The following is an 11872-nucleotide window of genomic DNA, read 5'->3' as shown; positions in this document are numbered from 1 at the left end:
ATTCGAGTGTGGCAAACAAGTGTTCACGAACACTTATTACAAAATATTATCATCAGAGATTCGGAACTATTTGAGTGGAAACAAATTAATGTGACCTACAAAGTTCAAACTACAAGAGAGTTGTGTTGAATGAAAATGAGGTCATTCAGCTCAAACAAGGTCACTGTTCAACTGCGGTTGTCAGTATAGAAAAAGATTCCCGATCCAAAGTTTCCCGCGTGCATCACACCGCCTCGAGTTTATGTGACATGTTTATTTGCACGTTCCGAGTTGAAAAGTATATGTATCTGTGGATGAAAGAGAGTTCAAGGACGGCTCTAGTCCTCCAAGGTTTGAAAAGTTTCTAAAATTATTGCTGAACGTATAACAATTTTTTATGCGCTTTTACGAAATATTGGCCTCCCTAGATAAAAGATTATATGCTCTTGCCATCCACTGATCAAGCCCGGTAATTATTATACATGTAGCCTGTTTGCGAGTATTTTTAAAAAAATTTAAAAGAAATTTATATATTTTTTATTTTAAATTGATATATTTTTTATATTTTCAAATCATTTTGATACGATGATTTCAAAAATAATTTTTAAAAATTAAAAAATAATATTAACATGCTTTTCTAAATAAAAAATATTTTGAAAAATAACAGCAACCATACTTTCAAACACCCTCGTAAGCAAATGAAATGGTGCTTTTAAATAGAAATACAATAGTCGTAAATTTTGTCAAAATTTTAAACTGTATCAATGATAAGATTATAACTTTTAGGTTTTTTTTTTTTTTTTTGTTAGGAAACAAGTTTTTTTAATATATTTTCTCTCTTTATACTTGGTGTTCCTATTATTTTATATTTAATATATTTATTATCATTTATTTTCTTATCTTTATCTTTTTATAATTTTTTTTTTAGTTTTTTATTTTTTTTTCTTTATACTTTTTTTGGAAAAAAATATTAATTTTTATTTTTTACACTTTGAATATTTATCACCGTGCACTTCACCTATTTAATTATACTGTTTTTTTTTTTACTTGCCTTTATTTTTTGTAATTTGTTTTTTAATTTTTTTCTTTACACTTTTTTTTTGAAAAGTTATTATACAAAGATCAAAGAAATAATGTTTTATTGTACTAATTTTAACATTATTCTATTTTTCTATTATGTTAAAAATTACTTTCGGACTTTACATGTTTTTATTAATACATATAATTTTTACTTTAATTTATTACAAGTTAATATCAGCCTTTTTATTTACGGTTATATTTTTTTATTTAATATCAAAAAATAAATTAATAACATCTACATATTAATTATTTTGTGTCGGAAAAAAATAAAGTTGACCTGCAACGAAGTGATCTAAATATAATGGTTAATATTTTATTTTTTTGTATTGATTGATATAAATGATTATCAATATATTTAATTAAATATATATGTAGACCTTTTGATTTATAATTAAATAAAAAATATATTTGAAATGTTTGAATATTTATATTTTAACAAAAAAAATTTTATCCCACAGGATCAAGTAACTAGTTTGTTTCTAAAAATAGAAAGCGATACAGGGATGGTGGAGAATTATTGGCATTTGTGTGCTCACTGCTCCTAAACGTAACGGACCTTTGTTGAAAGGAAAAGGTGATTAAGATGAAGTAAATTAAGAGATTATACAGATTGAATAAAAGGGGTTCGGCCTTTTTTTGGGACATCATCTATTATAGAAGCCAGTTATCATGAAACTGTCTTATAATCTTACAATTTAGCGAATGCATGCACATGTCAAAATAAGAAAATGAAAGGTAGTTAATCTTTTAGTAGGTGATTTAATGAAAAAAATTTTAGATTAAAGGGTTTATTCTACTTGTAGTTTTAGCTTGATTCTTGTGTTTGTTAATATGATAATAACTGGAGTCTCACATAGTCGTTATTTTAAAGCATGTGGGATTAGTTAAGGTACGAGCAAGCTGACTCGAATATCCACATTAATAAATAAATAAATAAGAGAAAATCAAAGGGATTTGAGTTTGCTTTTCAGATGTCACCAGTTCGAGTGTTATAAATTTTATGATTATTAAAAGTTTATCTAATCGTTAACTTCAAGGTTTTAGAAAATTAATCAAGGTGCGTATAAATATGTCCGGAATCTTTAATTACAAAAAAATAAAATAAAAATGAAAGGGATTGTTTGCGTTTGTTCACACTGCACCTAGTCAACAAAAACATGTTTATGGGGATTTGGAAATATATATTAAATCTTGTACAAATTAATTAAGAATCTACGATCAAAATCAGGACTAGTAGCCCATGCTTAATGTCTAACAAGCTACATCGAATAATAGAAACAGCGGTGGCTGGTCAACATTAGAAAATTTGGTGGAGCATCTTATCAACCAAAATTGTTATAATTCTATAAAAAGTACCGTTTACAACTGTGATTTGTCTCTGCAAAAAAATCCACGTTGAAGTTTCTTCGAGAATGACTAGTCTAGTCAAATTTTGCTGACAAGTAACCCTTTACCATCCGGTCTTTATTTTCTTTTTCTCTTTGCTTTGTTGGTTTTTCATTGGCCTTGACTCTATGGTGCTCCATGGTGCCTACCGGCTACTGTTCTTTTTTTGCCGGAGTCTATGCCGCCTCCTCTTGTCCAGCTAGTTTCTTGTCCTCGTCGCCAATGAGCTTTTGTATCTATCGCCTACCCGGTGTTTTTCCCTTTTCTTTTTAAATTTGCGTGGCTTTTTTTTTTTTTATAAAAAAAGAAGAACAAAAATTACTTGCGATCATTGCGGCACTTTTTGCAGCTTGGGACTTAAGTTTGCTTGCAGTATAAATTATTTTAGCTGCGTTACTTTACTCTCTCTCTCTCTCTCTCTCTCTCTGCAATCTGCAGGCAGTTGCTGAGGGTTAAAGACAAATTGACAGTGTTGGGTTGATAAAAAAAAATGACATTTTCGAAGGTTTTCTCGTCACAAAACACGATCATTGTAATTTTATCATGTTTTTTAATACACTCACACAAAAAAAATATTAGGGTGTTGTTTTCTTGGAATTGATAAGATAATGTTTTTTTTTTAAAAAAACTAGCTGACGATCGAGAAGAAGGTTCGTATGGCCCCTGTTTTTATAGTTTGTAAATATATCAACAGTGAAGCATGTGTGTATGACTCCTATTTTTTTAGTTTGTAAGTATAATTCGACTAAGTTTTCAAGCAAGCAGCCATGTCCCTGACAATAGCATATTAAAGCAGAAACATTTACATCATAACGTGTATTACTTGCCGCCATTGCTTTCTTGAGGCCTTACTTCCAAACATACTTTTCAATACTGTTTCTTTGAACATGACGGTAGAAACACAACACGCCACTCCACAAAACAAAGTGATAATATCTGTATCTGCCGTCAACATATATCATATTTATTTCCGTCGATTTTCTATCGTATTTTTCTTTATTGTTATTATAATATAAATGTTCAAGTCGACCTCACAAGTTATAATTGATGTGTTCAAGGGTGGAACTGCAGCTTAGCTCTGAGGGGCCATGGTTTTTGTCGATTACAGATTTCTTGGGGGGGAAAAGGGGTTTAAGCACTTGTTCAGTTGGATGCAGCCATCGAAAATGGAAGTAGCACTTGAGAAGGAGTTTCTATTAAGACAATAATCATCTTACCTTGTTTACCTCAATGTTACTTTTTTGTGTCAAAATTACTGAAGACATTCATGTATAGTTACATATTTTTATATTTTACAGTAGAAAACTGTCCCGTTTTTATTCAATTTATCTCACATCTACCTTGAAGTCTCTTGTATTTCAATATTCAGATGGCAGAAGAGATTATTATTTTCTTAAATGGCCGTGCAATGAATCCCTTCTATCCTGTTCATCAAACACAAAACCTGGAGGGAATTAGGAAAAGTGTGATAGATTTCTATTCCTGGTGTGTAATGTTGTAAGAAATAGGGAAGAAAAAAGGTCCATCTGTCTATACAAATCATCACGCAGAAATGAAGCAGAGGTACCTTAGTATGGTTTAATTTCAACACTAATCTACACCCACATCAATGTAGCAGCGTGGCTTTAAACTCGATCCCTCTCAAATAATCTATATGAATTGGTATTTTCTTCTCTATTTTGTACAAAAAGAAAGCAAGGAAAAACTTTATTTCCTGTGGACGGTAATCAGAATAAAAAAGGCAGCAACACGACTAACTATGCCAGTCAAAACGAGGAGGATTAAAGACCGATACCAATGACCTAAATCATACCCACTTTCCATGAGTGAACCGCACCTTGTTATCAGCCAAACACCATAATATCTGGATGACACAATATTCAGAGGTTAAGGAACTGGTATACTGCATGCAAAAGACAGATTCATTTTCACATACGGAGAAGGAATAGCAAGGTCAGGCACAAACCTTTTAGCATTTGATATCACAAATGCTTCCAGCGCCCACTTAGTATAGCACAAGTTAGATATATAACTCACAACGCCATCATTTTCAGTACGGGTTGCTATCAGGGTCAGAACAACCGGAAGCAGCACTGACCACTGCACGTCACAAAAAATGCCTTGTTAGTGCAAGTGAAAACCATTTCTATACGTGCATGTGGATGATTTGGGTGTTTAGTGTACAAGGGTAATGGATGATGGATTCATGATTTGTCAACTTGATTTATGGAGCTAGCGAGTTCTGAATGCAAACTGTTCTTCAAATGCTCACCAGTTGGGCTGGACCTGGTTCAAAGAAAATGGCCAACGCATAGGCTATTCCAGTCACACAATACACCAGACAGATTAAGACTATGTAGTTATCTAAGACTGTTGATCTTGGATTGTTGAAGAAGTAGAACATTGACAGATAGACAAGTGGCTTGACAATTGTGCTGAAATGGTCTATTGTATCCTTTGCAAGAAAGTATGCCAAGCTGCTCATCCCAGAAGATCTCTCTCTCCAGTAATGTAGCTTATCCAGAGAAAATGACCTCAAAGCCGCGATCTTACACAGGAGTGCTGAAAGTCCGACAAAAACACTTGGACTGGTGAGAATGAATCTTGTACAAAAGTGCATTTCATAAAGGAACACAGGGAAGCTGACTTTCAATTTAAAAAGGCGAATTGGCATGTAAAGCAACTGGCACTTAACAGAGTGCAGATTTTTTTGTTACAAGTTACCCTACATTTTCAACATCAGAAGCCTATGTCCCAAGCAAGAATATTCTAATGAAGCCTTGCGTATATAAGAACTTGGAGATTTTGATCACTTACAAACTGCAATGACGGTGTATGTGTAACCAACCACCCCAAAAGTTTCATCGCTCACTTTAGCTAGTGTTCCTAAGCAGATTCCAGCTAGCAATAAAATCAAATAATCTACAGCTTGTGCCCTTGCTTCTCGTAGCCGCTGCTTTCCAACCCTGCAACAAGTCATTCAAGAAGATTATGTTAGCTTGTTATGATGAACACAAACTCAGTAAAATTAATCATCTCAAAATCAAGTAATCTCACTTGAGAGAAATTCAATTAGCACAATCGCTATTATCATTATAATAGTAGAGGGTTAGACTTTACATGCAGCACAGATAGAGAAATGAGATCGCTCTTACCTCCCCAGGAAGTATCTATACTGCTGATATACTCCAGGGCTTCTCCGTTCGGATAAGTCACCTGATTTCAAAACGTTGGGTTTCAAGTTGTCTTTCTCTGTCTCAACATTAGATTTCAAATCATGCCAAAAATCTCCAGCTAAAGACCCTGTTTCAGATCCAACTTCACTTGCTCCATGAGCAGAATTTTCACCGGAGGATGCTCCCAATCCATCTGTATTCTGCAGCATATCCATTGGAACCGGGTAGCCATTGTGAAGCATCCATCTAACTGGAAGTTGTTTATAGTTCACCCCTGATTTTGGTTTCGCTATGCCCTCCAAAATATCAATGAAGTAATCTGGAGGATTCACGCGCTCAGGTACAGTAATTCCAAGGCCAGCAAAATACTCCTCGACTTTCTTGGCCGATCCGTGATATGCTGTCAAGCCACCTTTAGCTAGAAGTATCAAATCATCAAACATCCTGAATAATGTATAGCTGAAGCAACCGACAAAGAAAAGGAAGAACAGGAAAGTTAATATTCTCTTACGGCCACTATATTACATAATCAGAAATCTCTACTTATTGGAACAGAGAAAAACTTGAAATATAGCACATCCCCAGGAAATACAACTCTTTTATCGTAATAGGAGTAAATTACCTCGGTTGGTGTACAACCATGCATATGTTTACTCCTTCAAGAGCTTCGCGTCGAAGAGCTCTAAGTAGCAACAGGGACGATGAACTGTCCAAGCCTGATGTGGGTTCATCTAATATCAGAAGTGAAGGTTCCATAACCATTTCAAGACCAACGTTGACACGTTTTCTTTGACCTCCAGAAATTCCTCGCTTTTCCACCGTCCCAACCAGAGAATCTCGCACTGCCTGCAGTCCCAAGGACTCAATAACTCTTTCAACAACTAGAACCTTTTCTGGTTTTGGTAGATCAGCAGAGAGTCTGCAATAATAATAATAATAAAAAACCAGAAAATGTATTCGCTAACTTAATCAGAAAGTTTATATAACAAAAACCCAGTAAACAAATATGCTAAAAAAGCAAGTACTATTGAACAGCCGCAGCATTTGTGACGGTGAATTTATGAACGAGAGGGAGAGAGAAATATCTAAGCAGCATGAGCAAATCAATATATAAAGGGTAAGGCTTTGAGAAAGGGAGATCTAAGCAGGTAGAGCAAATAAATACATAACAGAGAAGGAACAGAAAGGAGAGAACAATTGCACATTCATGTTGTGTTGAAGCAAAATGCCTACATATATGAATGATGCCAAGTGGATTGAAAGAAGAAACAGAAAGGTTTTCTCTTACGAGGAAAAATATTTGGCACACCGTGTCGAAACTCCAAAGTTTCAGGAAGCTCCAATGCCATCAGTTGGAATAACAGATATGTTTAGAAAATTTTAGCACAGGTAACTTCCTTTGTTTGGTAGAAACAGTATATATATGTGTATACAATCGAAATTGACCACCTAATGCATAAAAATTTCTAGCAATGTTCATAAGTTTAAATGTTTACCAACTCAAACATCTACGAGTCTGAAATGTATTAACATGAAAATCATTTTACAGTTTCTGTTCTTAAACAGTTCCTGGAAGCCAGGTTCTACTTCCATCTGTTAGGAAATTGTATCTGTCCATGTTGGTTTAACTCCGGAAGGACTAACATTAGATGAATTTATTTTGTTGAATACATGAAAACTTGTTCGATGTCAAACATTGACTCATCATTCTGAGAGCTACATGAATTGAGATTACCAAAACTGGGGTTATTAATGAATGGTGAATTAATAGTTGAATACCTGCATCTTGCACTGAACCAGAGATTCTCCTCCACTGTTAGGTTTCCATGCACAATATCATCTTGAGGCACAAAACCAATGATTTTCCTGTATGCTTGGATTGGTTCCATCTTACCATTTACAAGAACCATACCAGACATGGTGCAGCCAGTTGCTTTTCCAGTCAAAGCAGAAAGAAATGTTGTTTTTCCAGCCCCAGACGGACCCATGACAGCAGAAACTCGGCCAGGTGATAATTTCCCAGTCACACATCTTAGCAGATGTTTGTGTTTAGTCGTCAGAGTGAGGGTTAAATCTTTAAAAGCAACCTCAATAGAAGGCCTTTTCCTGATTTCGGTATCGTTAGCCATTGAAATTACCCCAGAGAAGGTCAAATTCTTGTTCTGCTCCTGCATAGCTTTCTCCCTCTCGATTTGTCCATATGCATACCTGAACATTTGACTCTGAGTATGCAACTGCTTACCTCTTGGTGCATTTTTTCTGATATTTTTATCTCCAATTTCCAAATTAAAGCCTTCGTGACCCTCGGGGTTGTTCTCAATATCATCCAGCATCTGTGTGAGGTTGCTCTTTCCCTTTTTCTTCCCTTTTCCAGATGATTGCTGAGATGAACTGCTTGCCGGCATGGGTGGTAAAGCAGCATCCGATCCGGGTTTAGCTTGACCAAAACCTTTTAGCTGTTCTACTGGCCTTTTAGACTTTGTACGAGAAAATGTGCGTGACAGCTGGGTTTGTAATCCAATCGCACCCTTCTTGGCAATGTCTCTTGCAGATTTCCATTTTTCACGAGCTTGAGCAGTTTCTCTTACACTTTGAACTGCCTTCTCCCTTGTCTTTGCTTGCCTTCTCTCTCGAGTTGCAAGAACTTGATCAGAACAGTTATAAATAATGATAAGCAGAAAGCTTAATCCAGCCTACATTGACAAGTGAAGCGATTAGATCTGATGGTTGTGCACAAAAGATGACCTATAATGCAAGCTTAGATCATGAGAAAATTTCGAGTTTAAAGTATATCATCAATATTTCCCACCAACAGAACATGTAGTGCCCAATAGTGTTTCATTACTATCATGAAAGTTGGAAGGTGAATCGATGACTCACGAAAAATAAAATGCCATATGCAGTGATATTCTGATTTGCTGATTGTGTTTCACAAGTTGCCAGCTTAAAACAACCTGTTTGAGACGTTGAACCAGTCCTGCAGTAATGTCTGAAAAAAGGCTACTTAGTTTAATTAGTAACAGGAAAAGCAAAACAGATGGCTGTGATATGTTTGAAGCAAAAAATGCCAACATCAAATTAAAGAGAGGTGAGACATGCAATTCAATAGATTACTGCTGGAAGTTCAAGGATAATTTAACAATACCCACGACTGCATGGAATCTCTTGAATTGTGGACGGACAGTATGATCCTGCTGAACAGAATATCTCTCTACTACTCAAAATATCAGCCCAAATATCCGCTCCACCACAAGTATGGTTTGGCTTTCCTGGAGGCAATTGGTAATGATATCTGCAAAACATTTCTGCTAATAAATATTAATGTATGTATGATAAAGAAGAAAAAACTTGAAAACTGCAGAAGCACAAAACACGAATGAGCTTACGGGTCGCATATGCCAGTGGTTTTGTTCAGTTTTGCAAGGGGACAGTGAGCACCCAGTGGGCAAGCTTCAGAGACAGACAGAAAATGCCAACATATAAAGAATATTAGTTGTGGCTCAATTAGTGTGGCTCAATTAGGAAAATATGCACAAACAATGAATCCAACAAACTAACTTACCAGAAAGAAATCAATGTAAACAACAATTTAAAGTTCAGAAATGAAAGCCGGAAACATTGTTAAAACAATTCAACATAGAATCAAATTAAGGAGAAACGGTGAATGCCTTTTATATGTGGGACTCTAATACAATCGTTGTTGTTTTCCAAGGACACTCTTTTAAGTGGCAGTGATCACATCTCACTATTATGCATCAGACAAATTCCTAGATGAACAGGAGCAGTATATACTAAGGAGATCCATTGACTTGATACAGACTCGAGAGTTTATACTAGTACATTCCTAGACATATCTGGATGAACACTTCGGTTAAAACGGAAAAGTGAAAAAATAATCATCGAGGAAGCTTGGAAAGTGAGAAAATAACTATCCACGCTTCAAAAATAAATAGATACTTTCTAGACTTTTTTGTCCATTGGATCATCTTCTGTTTTCTGGTAATGCATGGACAAAATATGAAAAATAAGCGGTTTCTGCATGCTCCCTTTCATTGGCAGAAGTTTATAAAATTGCAATTAGAGACTCAGACTAGGAAAGTTCATTTCATCAATTTTCCTCCATTAATGGTGAAAATACTTTAATACTTTCTTAATGCCAACGTACTCTAATTTCTTGCCAGTTTTTGCTCTTCAGAAAAATGGGACATGGGGGGAGCTGAAATGAGTATTCGGATGGAAAATAGAGTCTTGCATAGAATACATAAGGCCTATAATTCATCTAGATTCTGGAGTGGAGATGTGCAAACCACATCCCCGTACTCTTTTTAAGGAATATTGACATAACATTCGAAGCTGTATATAATTTGAATGGTTTCATGATGTGAGGTGCTCACTGAGAATGAAAATAAAGAGAAAAAAAGAAGTGGTCACCAGTCCAATGCACGCAGATTAAGAGAAGATCTACTCATGCTAATAAAAAGCTAGTAATTAGACCAAGGAATGCAGCAAAAATACCGAGGGCACATAACAAATTCAATTCTTAACTATTTCCATGGTTGATGATGGGTTTCCAAATACTTACGTATCATGCAAGTAATACCATGAGGGCAGAAGAAACCCTCACAACAAGCTGCACAATTTGTCGTTCTAAAAGGCATGTCCTTTGAATTTCTGAGGTCAACCTTTTCACCTTTACCAACTCCACAAGCCCATCCTGGCTCACACCCAGAAACCCATGAACTCAAATTACAGTTCTTGTTAGGTTTCAAATAATTGCTTTTCTTTGCTCCTTTTTCAAAGAGACTGTTGAAATAGAACTTTATTTCTGCTGCTGTGCATGTACGCCTTAGCATGTCTCCTGAAGCACCAAAATGACATGAAAAATGTCGGGAACATATTACTACAGAAAGAAATTGGATTAACAAACTAAGAGGAGTAGCAGGTATTTCAATAATATCGTTTCTTTATGAACTAAAGGCAAGTACCAAAGTACATCTATCCGAGTAAGATAGCAAACCATGAATTTAAACTTTAATCTGTTAAATTAGGCATCATAATTTGCTTTGTAATTGAATAAAGGAAAATTAGCAGGCATGCTCTACGCTCTATACCTCAAACCCTCTTTCGTTGAGGGAAATGCTATGGCTCTATGCTCTATGTATCGACTTCTTCTAAAAAAAAACTGCTATGGCTTTTTTCGTATAGGCTTTTTATATTGCCTTCAGATACTTCCATCTGATTAAGCAAATACTCAAATCCCTCTTTCTTTCCAGCTTGTGAATTGGTTTTCCATAAGGTAAAGGGAATTCAAACAAAATATCCATTGAGCTAATTAAGTGGTGTAGCATTCATTTAAACCCCAAAAGGCAGATACCTATATAAAATACACACAAAAAAAAAGCAGTCTGGAACCTTAACCAAATAATCCTTGTTTTCATGGCTCCAAGCTTTGTACGTACCTTTTGTCTTCTTGGCGCAATTGGATATGAATTGTGTACCTTTGGAGAAATTGAATGCCATATTCCAATCTTCATCCCTGCAAATCCAAATCAAAATAGAAAATTACCTTCTTTTAATGATCAGCTTCCATTCCTGAAATCTAACATTACATTTATACAAAAGAGTGGCTGAGTTATCTACACGTCTGTTATGCAGAAACCAAAATATTTGACAATATCTTGCTTGAACACGGAGGTAAAATTCGAGAAACTGTTGTAAACCAGCTCTGAAAATAGCTCCTGCGTGGCTGGATTGTCATCATAGCCATCGATATCTTGACAATAAGCAGGGCTCAATGATAAAGCAAATGCAACAACAAAGATGGATACAGAGAGAAAACAACAATGGTCGTGTCTTAATTTATTAAACTTCTCTCTACTCATATCTTTGTTAAGAAAAAAAATGTAACAGTTCAAGATTCAAAGATGTTAAAAGTAACTAACTGACTATATCGTAATGTATGTGGTAGAGCACATACGAGGAAATAAAGATTGTTAAGAAAATGTAGAGGAAATTAAGGTTGGTAGGAGGTGGGTTTCATGAAGAGGAGGAGAGGAAGTGGAAGGGATGTTGATTTTTGGAAAATAGGGGAAATAGAGGCCTCAGGATTTAGGGAGGAGGGTAAGGTTTGGTTTTTTCTCGGAGGAAGAAATGGCAGGGAGGAAGAGTAGGAGATTCAAACAGTTAAGTCTGTCTGTTGTTGTTTTAAATGGGAGGGAGGACCTACCATCTATCAAATTATTTTTAACTTT

General features: G+C 35.4%; 1 protein-coding gene across 2 annotated transcripts; it reads right to left on the bottom strand.

The window, feature by feature from the left end:
* Positions 1-3843: 3843 nt before the first annotated feature.
* On the bottom strand, positions 3844-11774 carry LOC118054480 (ABC transporter G family member 28). 2 transcript variants are annotated; one of them, XM_035066080.2, is made up of 13 exons: positions 11262-11774; positions 11081-11157; positions 10204-10479; positions 9008-9071; positions 8767-8913; positions 8502-8610; positions 7401-8314; positions 6244-6540; positions 5601-6080; positions 5263-5411; positions 4718-5007; positions 4412-4545; positions 3844-4309 (listed from the first exon to the last, which is right to left on the bottom strand). In XM_035066080.2, exons 1-13 carry the CDS (start codon positions 11501-11503, stop codon positions 4153-4155), a joined length of 3336 nt encoding a protein of 1111 aa, XP_034921971.1. In that variant the 5' UTR covers positions 11504-11774; the 3' UTR covers positions 3844-4152. The 2 variants fall into 2 exon arrangements, with proteins under 2 accessions (XP_034921971.1, XP_034921972.1); XM_035066081.2 differs by lacking the exons at positions 11081-11157; positions 11262-11774 and having other exon boundaries at positions 3861-4309; positions 8767-8926; positions 10204-10279.
* Between the last annotated feature and the right edge of the window lie 98 nt (positions 11775-11872).

This window comes from Populus alba, chromosome 3, assembly GCF_005239225.2.
Source record: "Populus alba chromosome 3, ASM523922v2, whole genome shotgun sequence".
In the NCBI taxonomy this organism is placed as follows: Eukaryota; Viridiplantae; Streptophyta; class Magnoliopsida; order Malpighiales; family Salicaceae; genus Populus; species Populus alba.
The sequence above is the reverse complement of the archived record's forward strand: the minus strand, read 5'-3'. Positions and strand labels throughout refer to the sequence as shown.

Coding starts and splice junctions, on each gene's coding strand:
- LOC118054480 (XM_035066080.2), bottom strand. CDS start 11,503: ATGAGTAGAGAGAAGTTTAATAAATTAAGACACGACCATTGTTGTTTT. Junction 9,072..10,203: donor TGGTATTACTTGCATGATAC/GTAAGTATTTGG, acceptor CTGTCTCTGAAG/CTTGCCCACTGGGTGCTCAC. Junction 5,412..5,600: donor TATAGATACTTCCTGGGGAG/GTAAGAGCGATC, acceptor GACTTGTTGCAG/GGTTGGAAAGCAGCGGCTAC.